The sequence below is a fragment of the Mastacembelus armatus genome, chromosome 5, assembly GCF_900324485.2.
Source record: "Mastacembelus armatus chromosome 5, fMasArm1.2, whole genome shotgun sequence".
In the NCBI taxonomy this organism is placed as follows: Eukaryota; Metazoa; Chordata; class Actinopteri; order Synbranchiformes; family Mastacembelidae; genus Mastacembelus; species Mastacembelus armatus.
In genome coordinates this window covers 27,134,047-27,151,504 of record NC_046637.1, presented here as the reverse complement: position 1 = coordinate 27,151,504, position 17,458 = coordinate 27,134,047, and the positions used below count along the sequence as shown (strand labels likewise).

The window sequence follows — 17,458 nt, the reverse complement described above, 5'->3', positions numbered from 1 at the left end:
ATTGTGAATGCCTTCCCCATCTAGAAAAAAAGAGAAATCGGCAAAATTCATCATAAAAATATATTTGTTATAACATCAGTGCATGTAAGTAGCATGCAGAATCATTTATAGTAACTGCAGCATCACATGGAAACACAGTGGAGCGTCCATATGGTGCTTCATTAGCTGCTTTGTGCTCATACAGCTCCTGAGGGAAATCCTGTAGGATTTGGGGATGACCAATTTAGCGTTATTGTGGCAGGCTGGAAAAATCAATGTAGGAGAAAAACAAATGGGATCAGCAGTGAGCAGCTAGTCAGCTCGGCTGCTCTTCTCAGAGGAAGTAGTTTCTCAAAGTGCTCCTCTTAAAAGCCCTTTTAGTTCTGTTAATGAGGTTTTATATTTACCAAACTCTGGTGTATTTACAAGTGTATTGTCATGTCAGTTATGTAAACACTAAAGTGGGTTTTATTTGGTCCTTGAGGAAATGTGGACGAGGGTGGTACTATCCCTGCCCAAACCACTGCGGATCACCTGGGTCAGGTGTGTCCAGTCAGTCAGAACCTGGAAGATACCAATTCACTTTGTCTTCCCCCACTCCACCCTCATCTGAGATGGTATCTTCCAGCTTCTAATGACCTAAACACACCTGATCCAGGTAATCAGCAGAGGGTAGGGCAGGTGAAGCTGGAAAACAAACAGGGTAGTAGGCTACCTGCCCCTGCTCCAGTAAGTCATACTAGACTAGTAGTAGTACACATTAAACACAGAAATAGATAAAGCATGAAACATAGATATGGCAAAATAGGCAAAACTGAGTCAATTATGCATTACAGCACTCATGAAATGAATAGTTTTAACAATAAACACTAAAATGTTATTGCCAAGCCATGAAATAATTCTAATCAAAGAATATGAAGAACAGCCAACATAAGAACTACTCCTATAATAAGCATCATTATGCTGTGAACTTGCTGAATCAACAACCACAGTCCTTACAGTGCCATTACCCAAACTGCTCTGCACACCGAGTTAGATTTTGCATTTTGAACTGGTCAATTCTAACCTGATTTAAGTCACCGTGACTAAACAGGGCAATCAGAATTAAACACAGTGTAATAATCAAAGTATCGCAATCATCTGTCTGTTCCTGGCTGCAGATATAATACGCGTCTCCAGACAGGCCTATGTGCATGCCTTCTCTGAATAAGACTGCAGGATAAAATCATCATGCACACGAATCTTCACACATCTTTCGATTCAATTCCTTATATATTGCAAATCATCTCCTATAAACACAAAGATCCATTGCATTTATACATGGTATCGACAGTTGTAGGCTCCAAAATATTCTAAAGCCTTTTTTTTTTCTTCTCACGTTTTGTCCCGTAGCGAAATCGTCAAATGTTAACCCAGAGATGGAAAAAAACAACGCCAAAAAAAAAACAAAAAAAAATACCATGCAGGTGCCTGAGCTGTAGGCCTATTGTTGTAGCTCACCGCAGTGAATGCTGTCGCACCTTCTCCTTGGTTTTGATGAATTTGTTCTCCAGATTCTTGCAAATGGGATTAAATGTGGAAAGACAGAGCAGCCTGGAGACGGCCCCACATCGCAGCACTGCAGCCTGAGGACCGACCGACGCTCCTCCTGCAGCAGCAGCAGCATCAGCACCGCACCTCAGCACAACGCGCGGTCAATCAGCGGAGCAGCACCGTCATTTATTACACAGTCATAAAGCCTACATGCTATATTTCCATATTTCCTGACCCACTCATACAAATAGGCTCATTTGTGCGTGTGTGTAGGTTCGGCTGGGTATGAGTGTGTATGTCCACACACTGTATGTGTCTGCTCTGTGGCGCGTTTGTGTGTCTTCTCGGCTGTAATGTATGGGAATGTGTGAGTGCATGGTTTAATGGAGATTTATCTGTCTGCCACGCATTCAGTTTGAACACACACGCCACAGTTTTCACATGTTTGCACTGCAGCCAAACTGACAATGTTCATAGTTGAACATGTGAAGTGTGAGTTTTAGAAATCGTGGGGGGAAAAAAACCGAAGCAGGTGTTTGCAAATAACTATAATAACTAACAACTAACTAATAAATAATATCATCATAATTTGGCCAAATTGGCTCCTGACACGCCTTATCCATCAGGCCAATGGAAGCCCGTTATCGTCTCAGCGTGTGAGTTTGTTTTATGGCAACTCACACTTCACACAGATGACATGCGTGTCATGTAATCGGAACGTTTATTATAACACTTTTGGCCGGTGTAGTTAACAAACACACCCCAGAGTCGGAACCACCCCCCCGTTGACAGGCAGAAAAATAAGCCAATCACAGAGCAGAGTTTCTCATCTCGACCAATCCGCTGCCACCATGTCAGCCGTTCCCTGTTTGTTGCTATCATGCTAATGGGGGTTTGAGGAGAGTACCAATCGTCATGGCTGCTTCTTTAGTACGGTGGCTAAAAAGATCCTACGCTTTCTTACTGATATGTCCTCTCTGTGTCCCGGCCTTTTTGAATTTAGAGGAGCTGAATGAGATGAAATATGGGATTCAGATTCTCCCCGACCCGGTCATCTTGGGGCAGGTGAGTGAGGCTGTTTGCGGAAGCTAACGGTTAGCTTGCTAAGTTAGCTAGCGTTAGAACGTAGGCTGCCGTGAGCTGGCGTTAAATATCTTGAACCTTTTTGTAACTAACGCAAATAAAGAGCAACCTGTCTGTAAACTAGCTACGTGACACGCGTGTTTAAATGAAACATTGGCTCCTTCATGAAAGTTCCATGAAGACACGTTCATTCTTGGAGTTGTTGTCAAGTGACCTACGCAGCAGCCGCCGTTGACAGCTGTCACAACAACATCCTCAGCTCTTCTGTCTGTAACTTCTCTATGGAATATTAAAAATAATAATAATTATTAAAGATTACAGATTATATTAATAATAATAGTAACTACAGTAGCAACACCTCGGTGGGTAATATACTATAAACCATTTCACAGATGAGGCTTTGTGACTCTTAAACATGCTGCAGTTTTCATGACGGTGTTTCTCCTCCAGACCAAGACAGAGGAGGTTATGATGGTGTCCAGTAAGTACAAGCAGTTGTATGAGTGTCGACTTCCAGCCCAGGCTGTCCGGTTCCATCAGGACCCTGCTTCTGAGCCAGACTCACAAGGCTACAACGGACCAGACATCCCAGACCTGCTCAGTCCAATGCACAAAGCCCCGTGTCTAATGAAGGTTGGTCCTCATCTGCTTATCCGTGAGATCCATTAGTCTGATACTTAAGCTGTTTAGGCTGATTAAACTTTAAACTGATCAGCTTCCATTCATCCAAAGTGGAGCTTTTGATGCATTGCTATGACTGCACCTGCTACTAAAATGCATTTGGGCTGATTCAAGGTTTTAAATACATATTAAATATTAACCCCCCATGGAAAAAGAGCAGGTGTGTTACTTCACACAACAAATGTGTATGAGTGTGGCTATAGGTTACAGCCTCTTCTGGACAATATGCATCGAGATCTACTCTGCTGAATAATTTCTTGAAGCAAACACTATGGTATAATTGTAACAGGAACTTACTGTATACACGAGCCGCATACTGTTAACGCTAAGGTACAGGTACTTTTGCTGGTTCAAACAGCTTTTAAGTGCCAGGGGAAATTTTAACAATGAATATGTACAGGTGACCTTCTTTGTGTAGTCATAAGGATGACATGGTGTTATGATTTGTGATTTTGTTTGATTTGTGTGCACTGTTTGTGTGTGAGCCAACAACAAGATGACACAGGCCCTTAAATGTTTTTTGATGTTTTGATTGATGTTGCATAGCCTACATGCTTTTTGAGCCTCTTAATACTTTTTGAGTTTTTTGTTATGTGTCTTGATTTTTCCTTTTTGCACTAAACACATGAAGTATTCATCCCTGCACTGTGATTATTTCTCAGACATCAAGCATATGTCAGTAACTTGCTGCATATTGAGTGTTTGCTGTTTGTGTTTTCTACAGACAAAGGACTGGTGGACATATGAGTTCTGTTATGGTCAATATATCAGACAGTACCACCTTGAGGGTAAGAACTTATCTCTTTGTTTTTCATGGCTATTGCTTTTACAGATGAGCCGTCCTTGACGGATTTTGATCTTTTCTCCTCAGACACAGAAATCAAAGGGGACATTCTCTTTCTCGGTTATTATGACTCTGAATTTGATTGGAATAATGAAACAGCAAAGGTAAAGTTGTCTCAATATGATGGAAGATTTATTTCTTTTTTTTTAAGATTTCAGGTATACATTAAAAATTAGAGCAGTGGAATTGCATAATTGTGTAATATGAGCCGAACTCTTGGGGTAAATTACTTAAATGTCCCAATTTTCAGTACTGATGATCAAATCATTAGATGTGCTTATGCGTCAGAAATGTCATATTTATCTGTTGGATTATGCAATAAAGATTTAATGTTCTTCAAGATGATTAAACCATCTTTTGTGTTTGTTTTCCAGGCCTCCAAGCAGCACAGGCTGAAGCGCTACCACAGCCAGACCTACGTAAATGGCTCTAAGTGTGACCTAAATGGAAATCCCAGAGAGACTGAAGTGCGGGTGAGACATTTGAATTCCAGAGGCATTTGTAACCTACATTATAAGTGTGGCTTCATCTGTTTTTCCTGGTTTATTTGTTTTCATTTCTGTTTTAGTACTCCGAACAGAGACATGAAGTCAGTCTGACTTAGCTTTGCACTAACTCTAGATCTAATTGGTTTTATACTGTGCTATTCTATTCTGCCTTAAGTTTGTTTGTGAAGAAGGCTCGGGTGACTACATCGCCCGAGTGGATGAGCCACAGTCCTGTCGCTATGTCCTGACAATTCACACCAGTCGTACCTGCCAGCATCCATTCCTGAGGCCACCATCCACTGCCAAGCCCCAGGGTATCGTATGCCAGCCAGCGCTAAGTGCTCAACAGTACATGGATTATGTCAAGGCTCAAGTCTGTAAGTTGACAAAAATGAAGGTCACAGTGATGCAGCAGTTCAAAGCTGGCTTGCCTTCTGACTGTAATGGTGTTTCTTTCTTCCTCTCTTTACGCACATCTTCTTCTGTTATTCCTCCATCTGTTACCAGCGGACACAAAGCGTAAAGTAGAGCAGATCTCAGAGGAGCTGAGGAGTCTTGATGAGATCCTGGCTGGTAATGAAGGGGCAGATGGAGCAGTGGAAGTAACAGCAGAAGAGACATCATCTACACCCAGTGAGGAGCCAGACAGAAAAGGTGCATTTTTTACACTTGGGAAATTACCTTACAGGGATAATTAAGTATTCTGCATATTACATTCTAAGTATATTCTAAAATTTGTCACTACACTAAATAAACATATCCACTGACAGTTTTTTTTTTTCAATTTCTACAATGTCAAGTTTAAACATATATATTTTTTTCTGCATAACCTAAGTGCCTGAATTTATTTTGAAGCAGACACTGGTGACGGGTCTGATGATGCCTGGTTGGAAGAGGCAGAAGATTCTGATTTCTGGGAGGGAGTATCAAAACCAGGGAGTCCAAAAACAACTGCTTCTGAGCAGGAGAGTCAGGTAAAGAAATATGTCTTAGATTCAAGTGTTCCCCTGAATGAATGATGCCTTACAGGAGTCAATACATTGGCAATGAATGAAAGGCTGACTTTGAGTGCTCAGCGATTGAGTTGTTTCATCCAAACAAATGTTACAGTGCAGTTTGATGTTTTAAACTAAAAAAGTTGTACATCGTTTTTTGTTTTTTTTTTTCTTTTAAGTGGTCAAAGTGAGGATTTCAATTGATTTCTCTCTGGTCATAACCCCTTTCACCACTAGAGGGAGGACGTGGACAGTTTGTAATTTCATAACTAAACTGATTATCTTTTTCTCCCACAGGCAGCCGATGACGGCACTGACACACTTACAGACAATGAAATCATAGATGATGGTGATGAAGGTAATGCAGTTTGCTGCTCTCAACTCACATACTCACACACACACGAGGAAGACTTGCCATATATTTTTGGCCGTTATGGTCATTTACAGCACAGCCCATTTCTGTTCGACTGGAAGTCTTAAACAAGTCTGATAGAACCGCAGAGTCTGTTTATTTCTGCGCAGCGATGTTATCTAATCTCCAAGCTGAGCAATTGTTCATCCAAAATGATTACTATATATTTATTTTGTCTCTTGTTGTTCAGTGTTGGACTAATTTATTTCCGCCCTTGAAATTCATCTCTTTTAGTAGAAAAATTCAACTTTAAAATCATCACTGACCCAGCAGATCTGATGAAATTTGTTCAACACCTCAAAGAGAGTAACAGGAAGGTTAGTAGCTGGGAAGATTACAATCACAATTATTTGTACACCTTTCAGAGTGTAGTGATTTATTCATTTTGCAGGGAATGGGTACTCCAGTTCAGTGCCGCATTTTTTGTGTTTTTAGAAAGCTCAAAGCCAAGCCAGAAGTCAAGGAGAGGAACCAGTAAGTGAAAGGGTAACAGGAAAGCACGGTGAGGAGGAAAAGGATGAGGATGAACGCCTGCTACAGGAGTTTGAGGATGAGATGGCAGACCTCTCTGTACCATCGCATAAAATTGAAGAGATAAAGGAGGAAATGCAAAAGGAGTTTGACAACATCATAAATGAGGTTTTGGATCACAGACAATATGTAATTTTTTTTTCCACAATGGAATGTTCTGATTCAGTGTGTTGCTTTGACATGATGGGCTTTTCTCGGTGCCGTAGGCTCAGCAGGAATTGGAGACTGAGGGTCTAAAAGGGGAGTTTGATCGCACTCAAGCAACACAGACACTGGAGACAACACTGGACAAGCTTCTTGACCATTTGGAGGAGAAGGATGTCCAGGATCCAGAGCAGCAGACAGCAGGGGTTCAAAGAGCCAGTGACCCAACCAGAGGCAGCCCCAGCCTGGCTCCAAAACAGCCAGGTAACCAGGCTGCTTTCCATTTCATGATCACACCTCTTTACACTGTGTCCACCACCATCATGTTCACATTTCATCCATATGTGCAGCAAGTGTTTGTTGTTCCATTCTCATCTCAACATATGCACACATGGATTTAATTTGATGCAAAAACAGATTGAATCCACAGACAACTCATTTTACCAGATTGATATTCTGAATTTCTTTGGTTAGTTAGTGGTCTTTCCTCTGCTGCCATTGATGTATCTGTGGGTGATTTTCAGTAGTTAAATGAAAGTTGAAATTCATAGTAAATCAGATCTGTGGCTCAAATGTAATTCTTACAAGATGGTGTTTTGGATTCCACATTCTAGACTCTTACCTCCTCCATCCTGTGGCCCTGCTAATGGGTTTTGAGGTGAACTTTGTTGTTTGTCCCTCTCTTGTCTCGTCACCCCAGACCAAGCGACTGACGACCTTGTTAAGATCAAAATTACTAAGTATAAGACGGGCAGCAGCCCTGATGGGGAGGTCAAAGTTCAGGAGATGGGCGAAGGAGACCCCCAGTGGCAGCACATAAAGGACGTGGTTAAAGAACAGCTAGAGAAAGCAGGACTGAAGGCCGAAGGTATGGAGGGGTAGTGCCCAAAACACTCACGGCCTTTCCTCTTTTTTTCATCTCTTATCTTGAATATACGGCTCTGTATTTATCGACTCATCTTTATCAAAACATACAACTGTCAGATTGAGGTTTTACAAAGATTTCAAGAGTTCAAAACATGTTTAGTATTATGTTAAGATTGACAAAATCTTACATCAAACTGAATGGTGTGGCATCCATGTGTGTTCTTTCTGTTTCATTCACTGTTTAGTCTGTACCATTCTCCATTATTTGTTGTTTTAACATGTGCTACAGTTTTCTTATTCTAAGTCTCTTGGAAGCTCGTGTGTTTAATTCACATTTACCCCTTTTTCCTCTGACTCTTTTTTATTTTTAGGTAAAATTGAGGTGAAAATCTTGACAAGGAAAAATGTAGATGAAGCAGGTGACCAGTGGCTGAGTGAAGAAGATACAAAGTCCTTCAGGGAGCTGCTCATAAATCTCCTGGTAATTTGAGTAGTCAGTGATTTTTTTTTTTTTTTTTTATTTGGTTCATCTGGGTCCTTGTGGGTCTGAGTTGTATATAGTTACACTGTGTTTGTCAGCAGGTGTGTGCTGTAGATTTTTTTTTTTGTAAATATTTTTAGCTCAAATGAGACTGGATGTGAGTTCTTGTGTTTTTGTCTTGGTCTTTAAATAAATCTTGACTAGATGTAAAATCATTAAGTTTAGTCATGTAAAATCTAAGATACATTCACAGTTTGCAAGCTCAAATCCAGACATTTTTTGGTGTTGTCAGTATTTTCAACTTCAAGATTGTAATGACTTTGAGGAATATCTAGTTAGCACTAGCACTGGTTACCTTAATGTAATGTAGCATATAGACTAAACAGGGAGAACACATTGCCTAGCTCATCTCATGATAATAAAATCACCTGTAAAGCTCACTGATTAACACATTGTATCTTCTTTATTTGTACAATAATCACAGTGAACATGACAACAAATTACTCTTCTATGGGGCTGTTTCTTATATGAGAGCAATAATAAGACAAAAGCAAAGATCCCAGGAAAGACTGAGCCACATTTCCACTTTTATTGAACCTTCTCATGTGCTCTGCCTCAGAATACTGTTCTGTAATATATGACAGAGTTTCTCAGGGGGTGTTTTATTGTTGATTTGAGATACTGTGCCTAGACACCCTTGACTGACATAAAAACAACTGATATATTTTTTGAGATAAATGTTAACTGCAGGAGCAGTGTGCTTTTTCATAAAACAAATGCTGCCTATTGGTTAAGACTGTTATTTTAGGTGTCATCTATTATATTGATAATGAGATGAGATGTGTTAGATTTGTGCATTTGTTTTCTAACATACCTTGTTTCCATCCTCTAGACTGGAGGCACAGAAGAAGTTTACAAGGAGCAAAAAAGGCAGCAGGAGTTGGAGAACAATTATAGGTTTGTGTGGGGAGAGTCCCAGGAGGAGTCCCAGTCCTCAAGCACATCTGACTCAGATGACGTGGACATATGAGCTTATTCAGTGAACCTTTTGTGAGGGTGACGACCATCACGGTGGAGGACACTGACTTGTAGCTGCAAATTTGAAAAAGAGCCCATGTGATTCAAATATTGCTATGAAACCTTGCAGATATCAGTTCATGTTTGCACATTCAGAAGGTCTGTCCGTGTGTTTTGACTAGGCAATACGAGTCTTTAAAGGACACATTTATATGTTGCATGATGAAACCGCAACATTTCAGCTGTTGTTGTGCAGCTGAGTCAAGTTATGCATTTCCCCTTTTTGATGGGATTCAGTTTTGATAGATGACTAGAATAGCCGAGTGAAATACAGTACTTCAGTGAGTTTTACTGAATATTTGCATCTTGGTCTGAAGATGTCCACAGCACACTGTCTGCTGTTAAATTTCTGTTTTATAACTGCATTTGCACAGAAGTGACACGGTGAGTTTCCACAGGTTGTATGTGTTACTTTATGTTTTTAGAAAAAGCTTCTGTAAACACTGCATTCTTTCATTTTCACAAAATTTTGGGGTTTCCCTTGCATTGTCTTGTCCTATTGAAGGGATTCAAAAGAAAAATACCTGAAGGAGCATAGGGGGTTAAATCTCTGTACGTTGTGTGTACTTTGTTTTTGTTTCTGACAGGGATGTAAGTATATTTAATTTGCTTAGCGAAGGAAATGAAAGAAATATACAATGTCTGTCAGATCCAGTGTACCAAAATAATCCACACAAAACTTTTCTAAGGATCCTACAGAGGTGTACCTAAAAGGGCTTAATTTGTACAGTCTGTGAATAATTGTGGCTACTTGGAACTCAATGTGTAAATATTTATTGTGTGAATATGTTTTGGAATTGATTTGTTGTGTACTAGTACAAATCAGTGTGGCTTGAGTGGCCTGAGTGATTATGTTAAACTTTGTGACAATGAAATTTTGTACATGAAACTTGCTTTACTCTCAATAATGCATCCAAGGCTCAGAGAAGCCACGTAAGACGAAGAGAGCTAAACCATGTTGACTTTTTGGGTTTTGCACATTGATCCTCATTGTTTACTTTCAAGGTAAGGATTAAAAGCTCAGCCTGACCCTAACAAGCACAGGTGTGCCACAACACTGTCCAATTGTTCTTTTGATCCTCATGCTTTCAGCTGCACACATTATTTCTAAGCTATCAAAACTTACAGTGGATGAAGAAAAGACATGTTTATCGGTTTATTCTTGAATAGAGTTGTATTTCTGTATTAGGAAGACCATTTTTCTACATAGTCTGACAAAAGTCCATCTGAGCTGCCTTGTCAAAGTCTCTGAGCACTATTTGTGTTTTTAAATAAAAAAATACCATAGGAGTTTTTGGACATTATGGAGCTGGTAACTTTTATGACCCAGATTAACATCCTGCATGGCCTCAGGACATATCTGCCCGTTCATCTGTGCTGAGATAAGAAGTAGGTGGGACAGCTTTTATTGTTTATTATCATTCACTAAGCTGCTGGGCCACAGTGACAGAAAGTATTACTAGTGACTGCAGTCATCTTCATTATCAAAGCATCTATTTTTTATTAAATAAGTCAGAATATTACAAAACAACATATAGTCACATTGTATGGCCAAAAGTCCAAAAATTTGTTTTGCTTTAAAAATTATTAAAATGGTTAAACTTATCAAAATGCGACGGTACAGTAGTAGCTACTACAATAGTAGTAGCCTGGCAGTGGTGGGCAGATTGTTTATTTATTGATACACGTGTCATATCATAAAGAAAAAGAAATCCATCAGGTCTAGGGCATATGGACTCTACTTATTTTAGTATGCATATGTGCAGCGATTACCTTTACTAGTTTCTGAAAACTAAAAACAAACGCCTTATGTTTTGCAAATTATTTTGTAGTAATTTAAATATATGAACATCTGTACCATTCTCCATTATTTGTTCTCCACAACTATTCCCCCTCATTGGATTGTACTTAATGATTTTAATAAAAAAACAAAAAGTAGCTACGAATATACAAATATTATTTACTGAAACCACTTGGGTGGTTCTGTGTACCTGGGTAAATAAGGAAAATACAATATTTAATACACACACAGCCCCTTTATTTATTTTGCAGGATCTTTTCCGTAATCACGGCACTTTTGTTTTGAAATACTTGACCGGAAATAGCTTTTTGTTTTACCCGACAGACTGCAGTCAGACAAGTTATATGTAGTTTATGCGTCGGTGTGAAACAGTTTCTTATTGGAAATTTACTCTGATTTCTCTAACATGTTTCTTTCGTTCCGCGGCGTTATTTGTTTATTTTTTATTTTTAGCCCGCGCGGTTCGCTCGCTCCGTAACTAACGTTTCCGTTAGCTGAGGCATCGCTAAGTTAGCACTGAAGTTAACGTTAGCACTGTCGGTCAGATAACGGACTAGCCACTTAGCTTAACGCCATTTATACCGACACATAGGCCAAACACTCTGTTCTCTTTTTGTTTTGGTTTACCCGGGATATTATTTAGCCGCTGTTTGGTTTAGCTCGCCGGCTGTTTGGCCACGATAACAGTTAGCGGTTTTTTGTTTTTTTTTTTAATGAGGCCAGAAGCGGAGGTGAGTTGTCGTAACTGCACAGAGAAAAACACAGTCACTGCGTCGGGCTCGGAGCTGGCTCGGTTTTTGGTTCTTGGTGTGGTTGTTTCTGGCTGGGATGGAGTAGCTGTTGGATAATACAGCTGATGTGATGCCTGCGATGTCACTGCTGGGTAACGTGAAGCCACACCTTAGACATACTCCATTTAACACGGCCACGGCGTTTCATCACAGCGGTGGAGCTTAAAGTTTTAACTACAGCTCTAGTCTGGTGCTGCTGTTGAGAAACTTGTGTCCATGCTGTGTTTCCCCCCTCTCTCTTACTCAGCTCATGCCAAGTTGAAGACCGGAAAGTGATAACCGATCCAGCATGAAGGCCCTCGGATCCAGATTGTCCTTCTGCGTGGGTTTCGTGGTGGGGATCCTCACGTTGTACGTGTTTCTGCGGCAGATGTGGTTTGAGAGGAGTTGGTCGGTGCGGCAAGGCAGCTCCTTAGACAAACTTCACGACTCCCAGAAGACACAGCTGGAGGACGAGAAGGAGATATGGAAGAAGGAGAGATCTGTTCTGTTCAACCTGAAGCACCCTCACCTCACAGGTATGCCATATGGAAGATGTTGGACCCGTTTCCATCTCATGTTCTTAACCAGGTTTTTGTATTCGTGAGGATTAAACACCACATGTTTTGTCAGCCCTTACTGATGAGATCAAAGTTCTGCCTCCTCGTATTTGAGACTCTTGCTTAAATATCATAACATCATGTTTGTACATGTCACCTTCATCTGGTTTGGATCAGCGATGACGAGCATGATAAGACAGCAGGCAGGCGAAGTATCAACTACCACAGCCACGCAGTGTGGCATGACACTGTATGGAACATAAATACATTTTTAAAAGTTATTTTAAAGTTATTCTGAGCTCCCACGACGTTATCTGGATGTTCAAATAAGCACATTTCCACGGCTGAGTGTGGGATTTTGACACTTTAATGACGCAATGAAAAGCTCAGCACACACCAAAATAAACAGTAAAAAAAAAAAAAAACAGCTCAGAATCAGGGGTGTATTCCAGAAAGTAGGTTTAATGAAAACTCAAAGTAGTTTAACTTCATTAACTTCATTCCTGGAACAGATCATTGAAGCTCGTGATCATTTATCAGAGTAACTATTCAGCTCTGGTTTTCATCAAAGAACTCTTGAGTTTCTGCCTCTCGTTCTCGTCAGTCAGACCGTTTCACTTCCTCATTCGTCTAATTCAAATCATAGATTAGTGCACATTCATTTCTGTGTCAAGAGAGCCAGATAGAAATCCACATTACAGCAGCAAATGATTTATCTTTACAGGTGTGATCGTTTTCATAATCAATTAGTTTAAGGACGGCGATGTCTCCTTGCATGTACAGTGTAGTCCTCAGTTCAGAATAAAATCTATAGGCTCCACTGTCCTTTATTACACTGGTGCTGTGTGGAAAAGCCTATTTGAACAACTGTCATAGTGTTAATCAGGCATCAAGATACAGTGGCCACAAGGGAAGATTTTATTTAATTCTGCATGTTGAGAATAAAGACTGAATATTATGTTAAGAGGGATTACAATGTAAAATGTGTAAAAAAAAAACCAAAAAAAACTGCATTGTGTTTGGAATGGGAGCCCCTGCGTCTTGAAATAAAACCAGTGGATAATGTTTAATTTCTTTAACGTGTCAAATATGCTTAAACCAAATGAGGTTTTAATAAGGAGTTTATACAGTAGCATTTGCCTTGTCTGTATCTACTAGTTTTCATTTTGTGCTGCTTCTAGTTGCTTTTGACCTATGCACCTAAATAAAAATATAATGCAGTCCCATCCCACCACTCGTTCATCTGTAGCCTACTGTTCAAAAAAATAAAGTGTGGTGTGAAATGGAAGAATTTGCATAATAAAACAGTGTTTTTCAAACTTGTGCATTGGCTCGAGCAGCAATTTTCCCTCTTTTATAAAGTGTGTTCAAGAAAGCATGCTCCATTAGCTCAATTATCTATTTGAAACCAGACAAATAGAAAATTTGGAAAATTGAAGCCAATTTTCTAAAATACTATTTTTCTTTTGTTGACGCAGTGTAAAATTAAGTTTTTTATCTCTGTTCAATTTTCCATCTATGAAATATCTGAAGGAAAAATGAAAAATTGAAGTATTTTTTTGTTTCCCATAAGAATTTCTGATTCCACCTGTGTGAAGAACAGACTTTTTTTTTTTTTTAACATTGCTTGGTGAATCATTGTATCTGAGCTCCGTTGATAATGGCTTTTTGTAGTCCTCGTGCATGCGGTTAACGTACACTTGGTTGAACTACCTGAACAGTTTCCCATCTCCGGGTCAGTTAACCCACAGTTCAGGGTTAAGTTCAGTTAAAGCTGCATTCTGCATTAGCCCACATGGAAGCGAGCCACTGATGTAAATATGGGTTTCCAGTAATAGCAATGATTTATTCCTTTCTCAACTGTTGCTAGACAAAAACTTGATCTGCCACTTTTGATTGAACTTGTTGGACTTAGTTCCACAAACAGAAAACCAAGAGCATGTGAATGAGAACCAAGGATTTCTGTGGAGCAGATTATAAAGCTGCCAGGATTTAGTAAAAACAACAAAAATGTGGTGCTGCAGGTCGGCAAGGTTCAGGTGACATGACTTTCTTGTATCTAGAGTAGAGCCTGTTACATTTTAGTCTAACGTAGTTAAAACTATTTCCTGCATTACACTTTGCTGACTCCCAAACCTGGTTGTTCCAAAATAGCTTCACTTAAACTTAAGACCCACTAAACTTTACTCAACTCAAAACTCTGAACTTCAGTCTTCGTACTTGTTTCACTTTTCAGCCTTCTAGTATTTGTTTTAACTCTTCTACTGAATATTGTATATGGACTGAAAGTGGATTTTCTCTTTTCTCTGTTTGAGCCATTTTCCTTATGTTAAAATGTACATTTGCACTAGACAGCGTACTGTATAAGACATAATGGGCATGTTATTTTGCTTTACCCAGGGGAGGATAGCCGCATGGCCGATGAACTATACAAAAAGGTGCGTATTCTTTGCTGGGTGATGACTGGACCCAACAACCTGGAGCCAAAGGCTCGTCATGTGAAGTCCACGTGGAGTCGCCATTGCAATGTTGTGGTCTTCATGAGCTCTGTGGCGGACCCAGACTTCCCCACAGTGGGATTAGGGACAAAAGAGGGCCGGGATCAGCTGTACTGGAAAACTATCCGGGCTTTTCATTATGCCTACGAACATCACGCGCACGAGGCTGACTGGTTCCTCAAGGCCGATGACGACACTTACGTAATCGTAGACAACCTGCGCTGGGTCCTTGCAAACTATACGCCGGACGAACCAATTTACTTTGGCCGAAGATTCAAGCCGTACACTAAGCAGGGCTACATGAGTGGCGGTGCGGGCTATGTGCTAAGCAAAGAGGCTCTGCGTCGATTTGTAGAAGGCTTCAAGACCAAACAGTGCACTCACACTACCTCTGTAGAAGACCTAGCAATGGGCCAGTGCATGGAGAAAGTTGGCGTGCTGGCCGGAGACACCAGAGACACTGAGCACAGGGAGACATTTCACCCCTTTGTCCCTGAGCAGCACCTCACTGCCAAGTTTCCCAAGAGCTTCTGGTACTGGAGTTACTGCTACTACCCGATCTCAGAGGCAAGTAAAACAAGCTTTGCCCAGTTTCTCTTTACTACTCTTCTGTAGTAATGTTATGTAGTAATCTCAGCATTGTTTTTTTCTTTGTTTTCTTTTGTTAGCTGTCAAACAGGTAGGGCTCAAGTAAGAATGACAGTTTGTTAGTAGTGAGTATTACTAATTGTTTATTCCTTTTGCTGGCTATGATTTGGTTGAAAGGGTTTCCCGGAAATATGTCCTTGCGACTTGCGACACACCTTTAGCTTCATACCACCCACTTAAGTGTATTTGTTTTGTGCAAGTAAGAGATGTCACAACTAGTCTGTGTACTTATACTGAAACTTATCCTCTTTTTTCAGGGTCCAAATTGCTGCTCAGACTTGTCAGTGTCTTTCCACTATGTAGATGCTTCACAAATGTATCTACTGGAGTACTACACCTATCACCTGCGTGCCTTTGGCTACAGATATCGTTACCAGCCTCCTTCCCCTCTGCGCTACAGTCTTGAGCAGTCCCATGCTAATGACTCTGCAGAAAGACAGAAAGAGCTGGTGGCTCAAGTAAAAGGGAAAGGAGAGGGAGATGATCTATCTGGGACTGACAGGAAACAGGAGGCAGGTGCCCCTGCTGGAGCTATTAAAGACCCACCTGCTGCTTTAGCAGTAAAATAACAGCCTTCATCCCTTGTGTGGATGTGAGACGCAGACTTTCACTAGGGAGAAGGGAAATGGATGTTTCGAGTGTTTGCTTGTTCATTGCAGATCTTGGCTCATATTTATACAAAAGTGAAAAAAAAAAAAAAAAAGTCCACTTTTATCTGATGCATTGCCTGAGGAAACTTGGAACAACGTACTGCTGCTAATGTGAACTGTGACTGCAAGACTGGTCTTCAGGCTGAGACGTGACTTAAGCATAATTTTTCAGGTTTGTTAGATGTCCTTCTGAAGTGGGAACAGCTCCCTGTGTTGGGTCTATTTATCTGACTGACTAACTAAAGCACCTGTTAAATAAATCCCTATCAACCAGCATCTATTTTCCAGAGGCAGTAACGTGTCTTGAGCTGTTATATATAGTTGTCAGATATTAAGTGTGTGAAAGGGGGAAAAAAACTGCCCTGCTGCTGCTATATTCAAGTTTAGAGGGGCCACATGTTGGTGACGTGTAGGGTAGAGATGAAAAAATGTGAGTTTGTCAAGCTTCCTGGACAAATGAGATCCCTTATCGAATCTGTCATTCATATTCCATGTGTAGTCTGGACTCTTTGGCTTCTCTAACACCAGAAACCATACATCAGCAAAGTCACAAAAACTCATTTGTTTACATATTTATCAAGCGTCATCATCTTAAAGAATTGGTCTTATTTTTGATTACAAGGACGAAGGCTTGGCCTACTGCCGTTTGTAGTGTGGTTTCTGTGACCTGTAGCACTGAAACAACCGTTTCACTCTCAGGTAACACCAAGTCCACTTTGGGTGGTAAACCCCAGCAAATCAGAGCAGTAACGTAACAGAATCAGTATTAATTTTAATGTATTGTTTTTACTTAAGCTTCTGCAGCTGCAGCACATAAAGTTACCTGGGTTAATAAATGTATCGGAGCAGTGATAAAAGGCTGCATGAGGTCAAAGTCCTACCAACCCTTCAGAACAGCAGAATGCTTTGGCTTTGGAACTTAATTAATGTGGTTTCAAACTATTTCAACAGGTACGACAAGGGATGCAAAACATTTGGATTTGATAAACTGCTATCACACCCATCCCTTGTATAGGGCTGCTTTTCTCATTTTCTTATAGGTAGATCTGGTTCCAAGAAAATTTATCACTTTGTGCATTCAAACACACCCTGCTCATAGATGACAGAACTTAATTACTGTGGTTACAAATATCTTCACTTACACTCAAGGCAAGTCAAATGCCACATCCGGGTATTGTTTAGGAACACATCCTTTTTGTTATTTGGTTGCGTGCCAGTATGGCGTTGATGAAGTCGCATTCATTTTATTTCAATCTTAAGATAGCTGTTTATCACATAGGAAGAAACAAAAGCAGCAAATCCTGAAAAGAGCAGATGGACCAAGAATGTTTTGACACATTTGGTGGAAAAAACAACTTCATGATTAATAGAATCTCAAAGTAGTTCAAATAATGAATAAACAATGGCTTCAATTCT

General features: G+C 40.2%; 2 protein-coding genes across 5 annotated transcripts; both read left to right on the top strand.

Annotated features, from left to right (window-relative positions):
* Nucleotides 1-2,373: 2,373 nt before the first annotated feature.
* On the top strand, nt 2,374-10,405 carry os9 (OS9 endoplasmic reticulum lectin). Of its 3 annotated transcripts, none has more exons than XM_026307779.2 (15): nt 2,374-2,577; nt 3,046-3,228; nt 4,001-4,064; nt 4,148-4,224; nt 4,495-4,593; nt 4,784-4,985; nt 5,116-5,262; nt 5,464-5,582; nt 5,901-5,961; nt 6,253-6,332; nt 6,451-6,654; nt 6,753-6,954; nt 7,391-7,558; nt 7,929-8,038; nt 8,931-10,405. In XM_026307779.2, exons 1-15 carry the CDS (start codon nt 2,428-2,430, stop codon nt 9,066-9,068), a joined length of 2,004 nt encoding a protein of 667 aa, XP_026163564.1. In that variant the 5' UTR covers nt 2,374-2,427; the 3' UTR covers nt 9,069-10,405. The 3 variants fall into 3 exon arrangements, with proteins under 3 accessions (XP_026163564.1, XP_026163561.1, XP_026163562.1); XM_026307776.2 differs by having other exon boundaries at nt 2,375-2,577; nt 6,250-6,332; XM_026307777.2 differs by having other exon boundaries at nt 2,376-2,577; nt 5,467-5,582; nt 6,250-6,332.
* An 802-nt stretch (nt 10,406-11,207) lies between these two features.
* Nucleotides 11,208-16,387, top strand: c1galt1lb (core 1 synthase, glycoprotein-N-acetylgalactosamine 3-beta-galactosyltransferase 1, like b). Of its 2 annotated transcripts, XM_026306921.1 has the most exons (4): nt 11,208-11,799; nt 11,955-12,225; nt 14,647-15,311; nt 15,650-16,387. In XM_026306921.1, the coding sequence occupies exons 2-4, from the start codon at nt 11,997-11,999 to the stop codon at nt 15,959-15,961; spliced, it is 1,206 nt and encodes a 401-aa protein (XP_026162706.1). In that variant the 5' UTR covers nt 11,208-11,799; nt 11,955-11,996; the 3' UTR covers nt 15,962-16,387. The 2 variants fall into 2 exon arrangements, with proteins under 2 accessions (XP_026162706.1, XP_026162705.1); XM_026306920.1 differs by having other exon boundaries at nt 11,208-12,225.
* The last annotated feature ends 1,071 nt before the right edge of the window (nt 16,388-17,458 follow it).

Bases quoted from the DNA above. Each gene is read 5' to 3' on its own strand.
- os9 (XM_026307776.2), top strand. From the start codon at position 2,428: ATGGCTGCTTCTTTAGTACGGTGGCTAAAAAGATCCTACGCTTTCTTA. The intron at 4,225-4,494 runs GTAAAGTTGTCT...TTTGTTTTCCAG, and splicing joins GGAATAATGAAACAGCAAAG to GCCTCCAAGCAGCACAGGCT. The intron at 4,986-5,115 runs GTAAGTTGACAA...ATCTGTTACCAG, and splicing joins TTATGTCAAGGCTCAAGTCT to CGGACACAAAGCGTAAAGTA.
- c1galt1lb (XM_026306921.1), top strand. From the start codon at position 11,997: ATGAAGGCCCTCGGATCCAGATTGTCCTTCTGCGTGGGTTTCGTGGTG. The intron at 12,226-14,646 runs GTATGCCATATG...TGCTTTACCCAG, and splicing joins GAAGCACCCTCACCTCACAG to GGGAGGATAGCCGCATGGCC. The intron at 15,312-15,649 runs GCAAGTAAAACA...CTCTTTTTTCAG, and splicing joins GCTACTACCCGATCTCAGAG to GGTCCAAATTGCTGCTCAGA.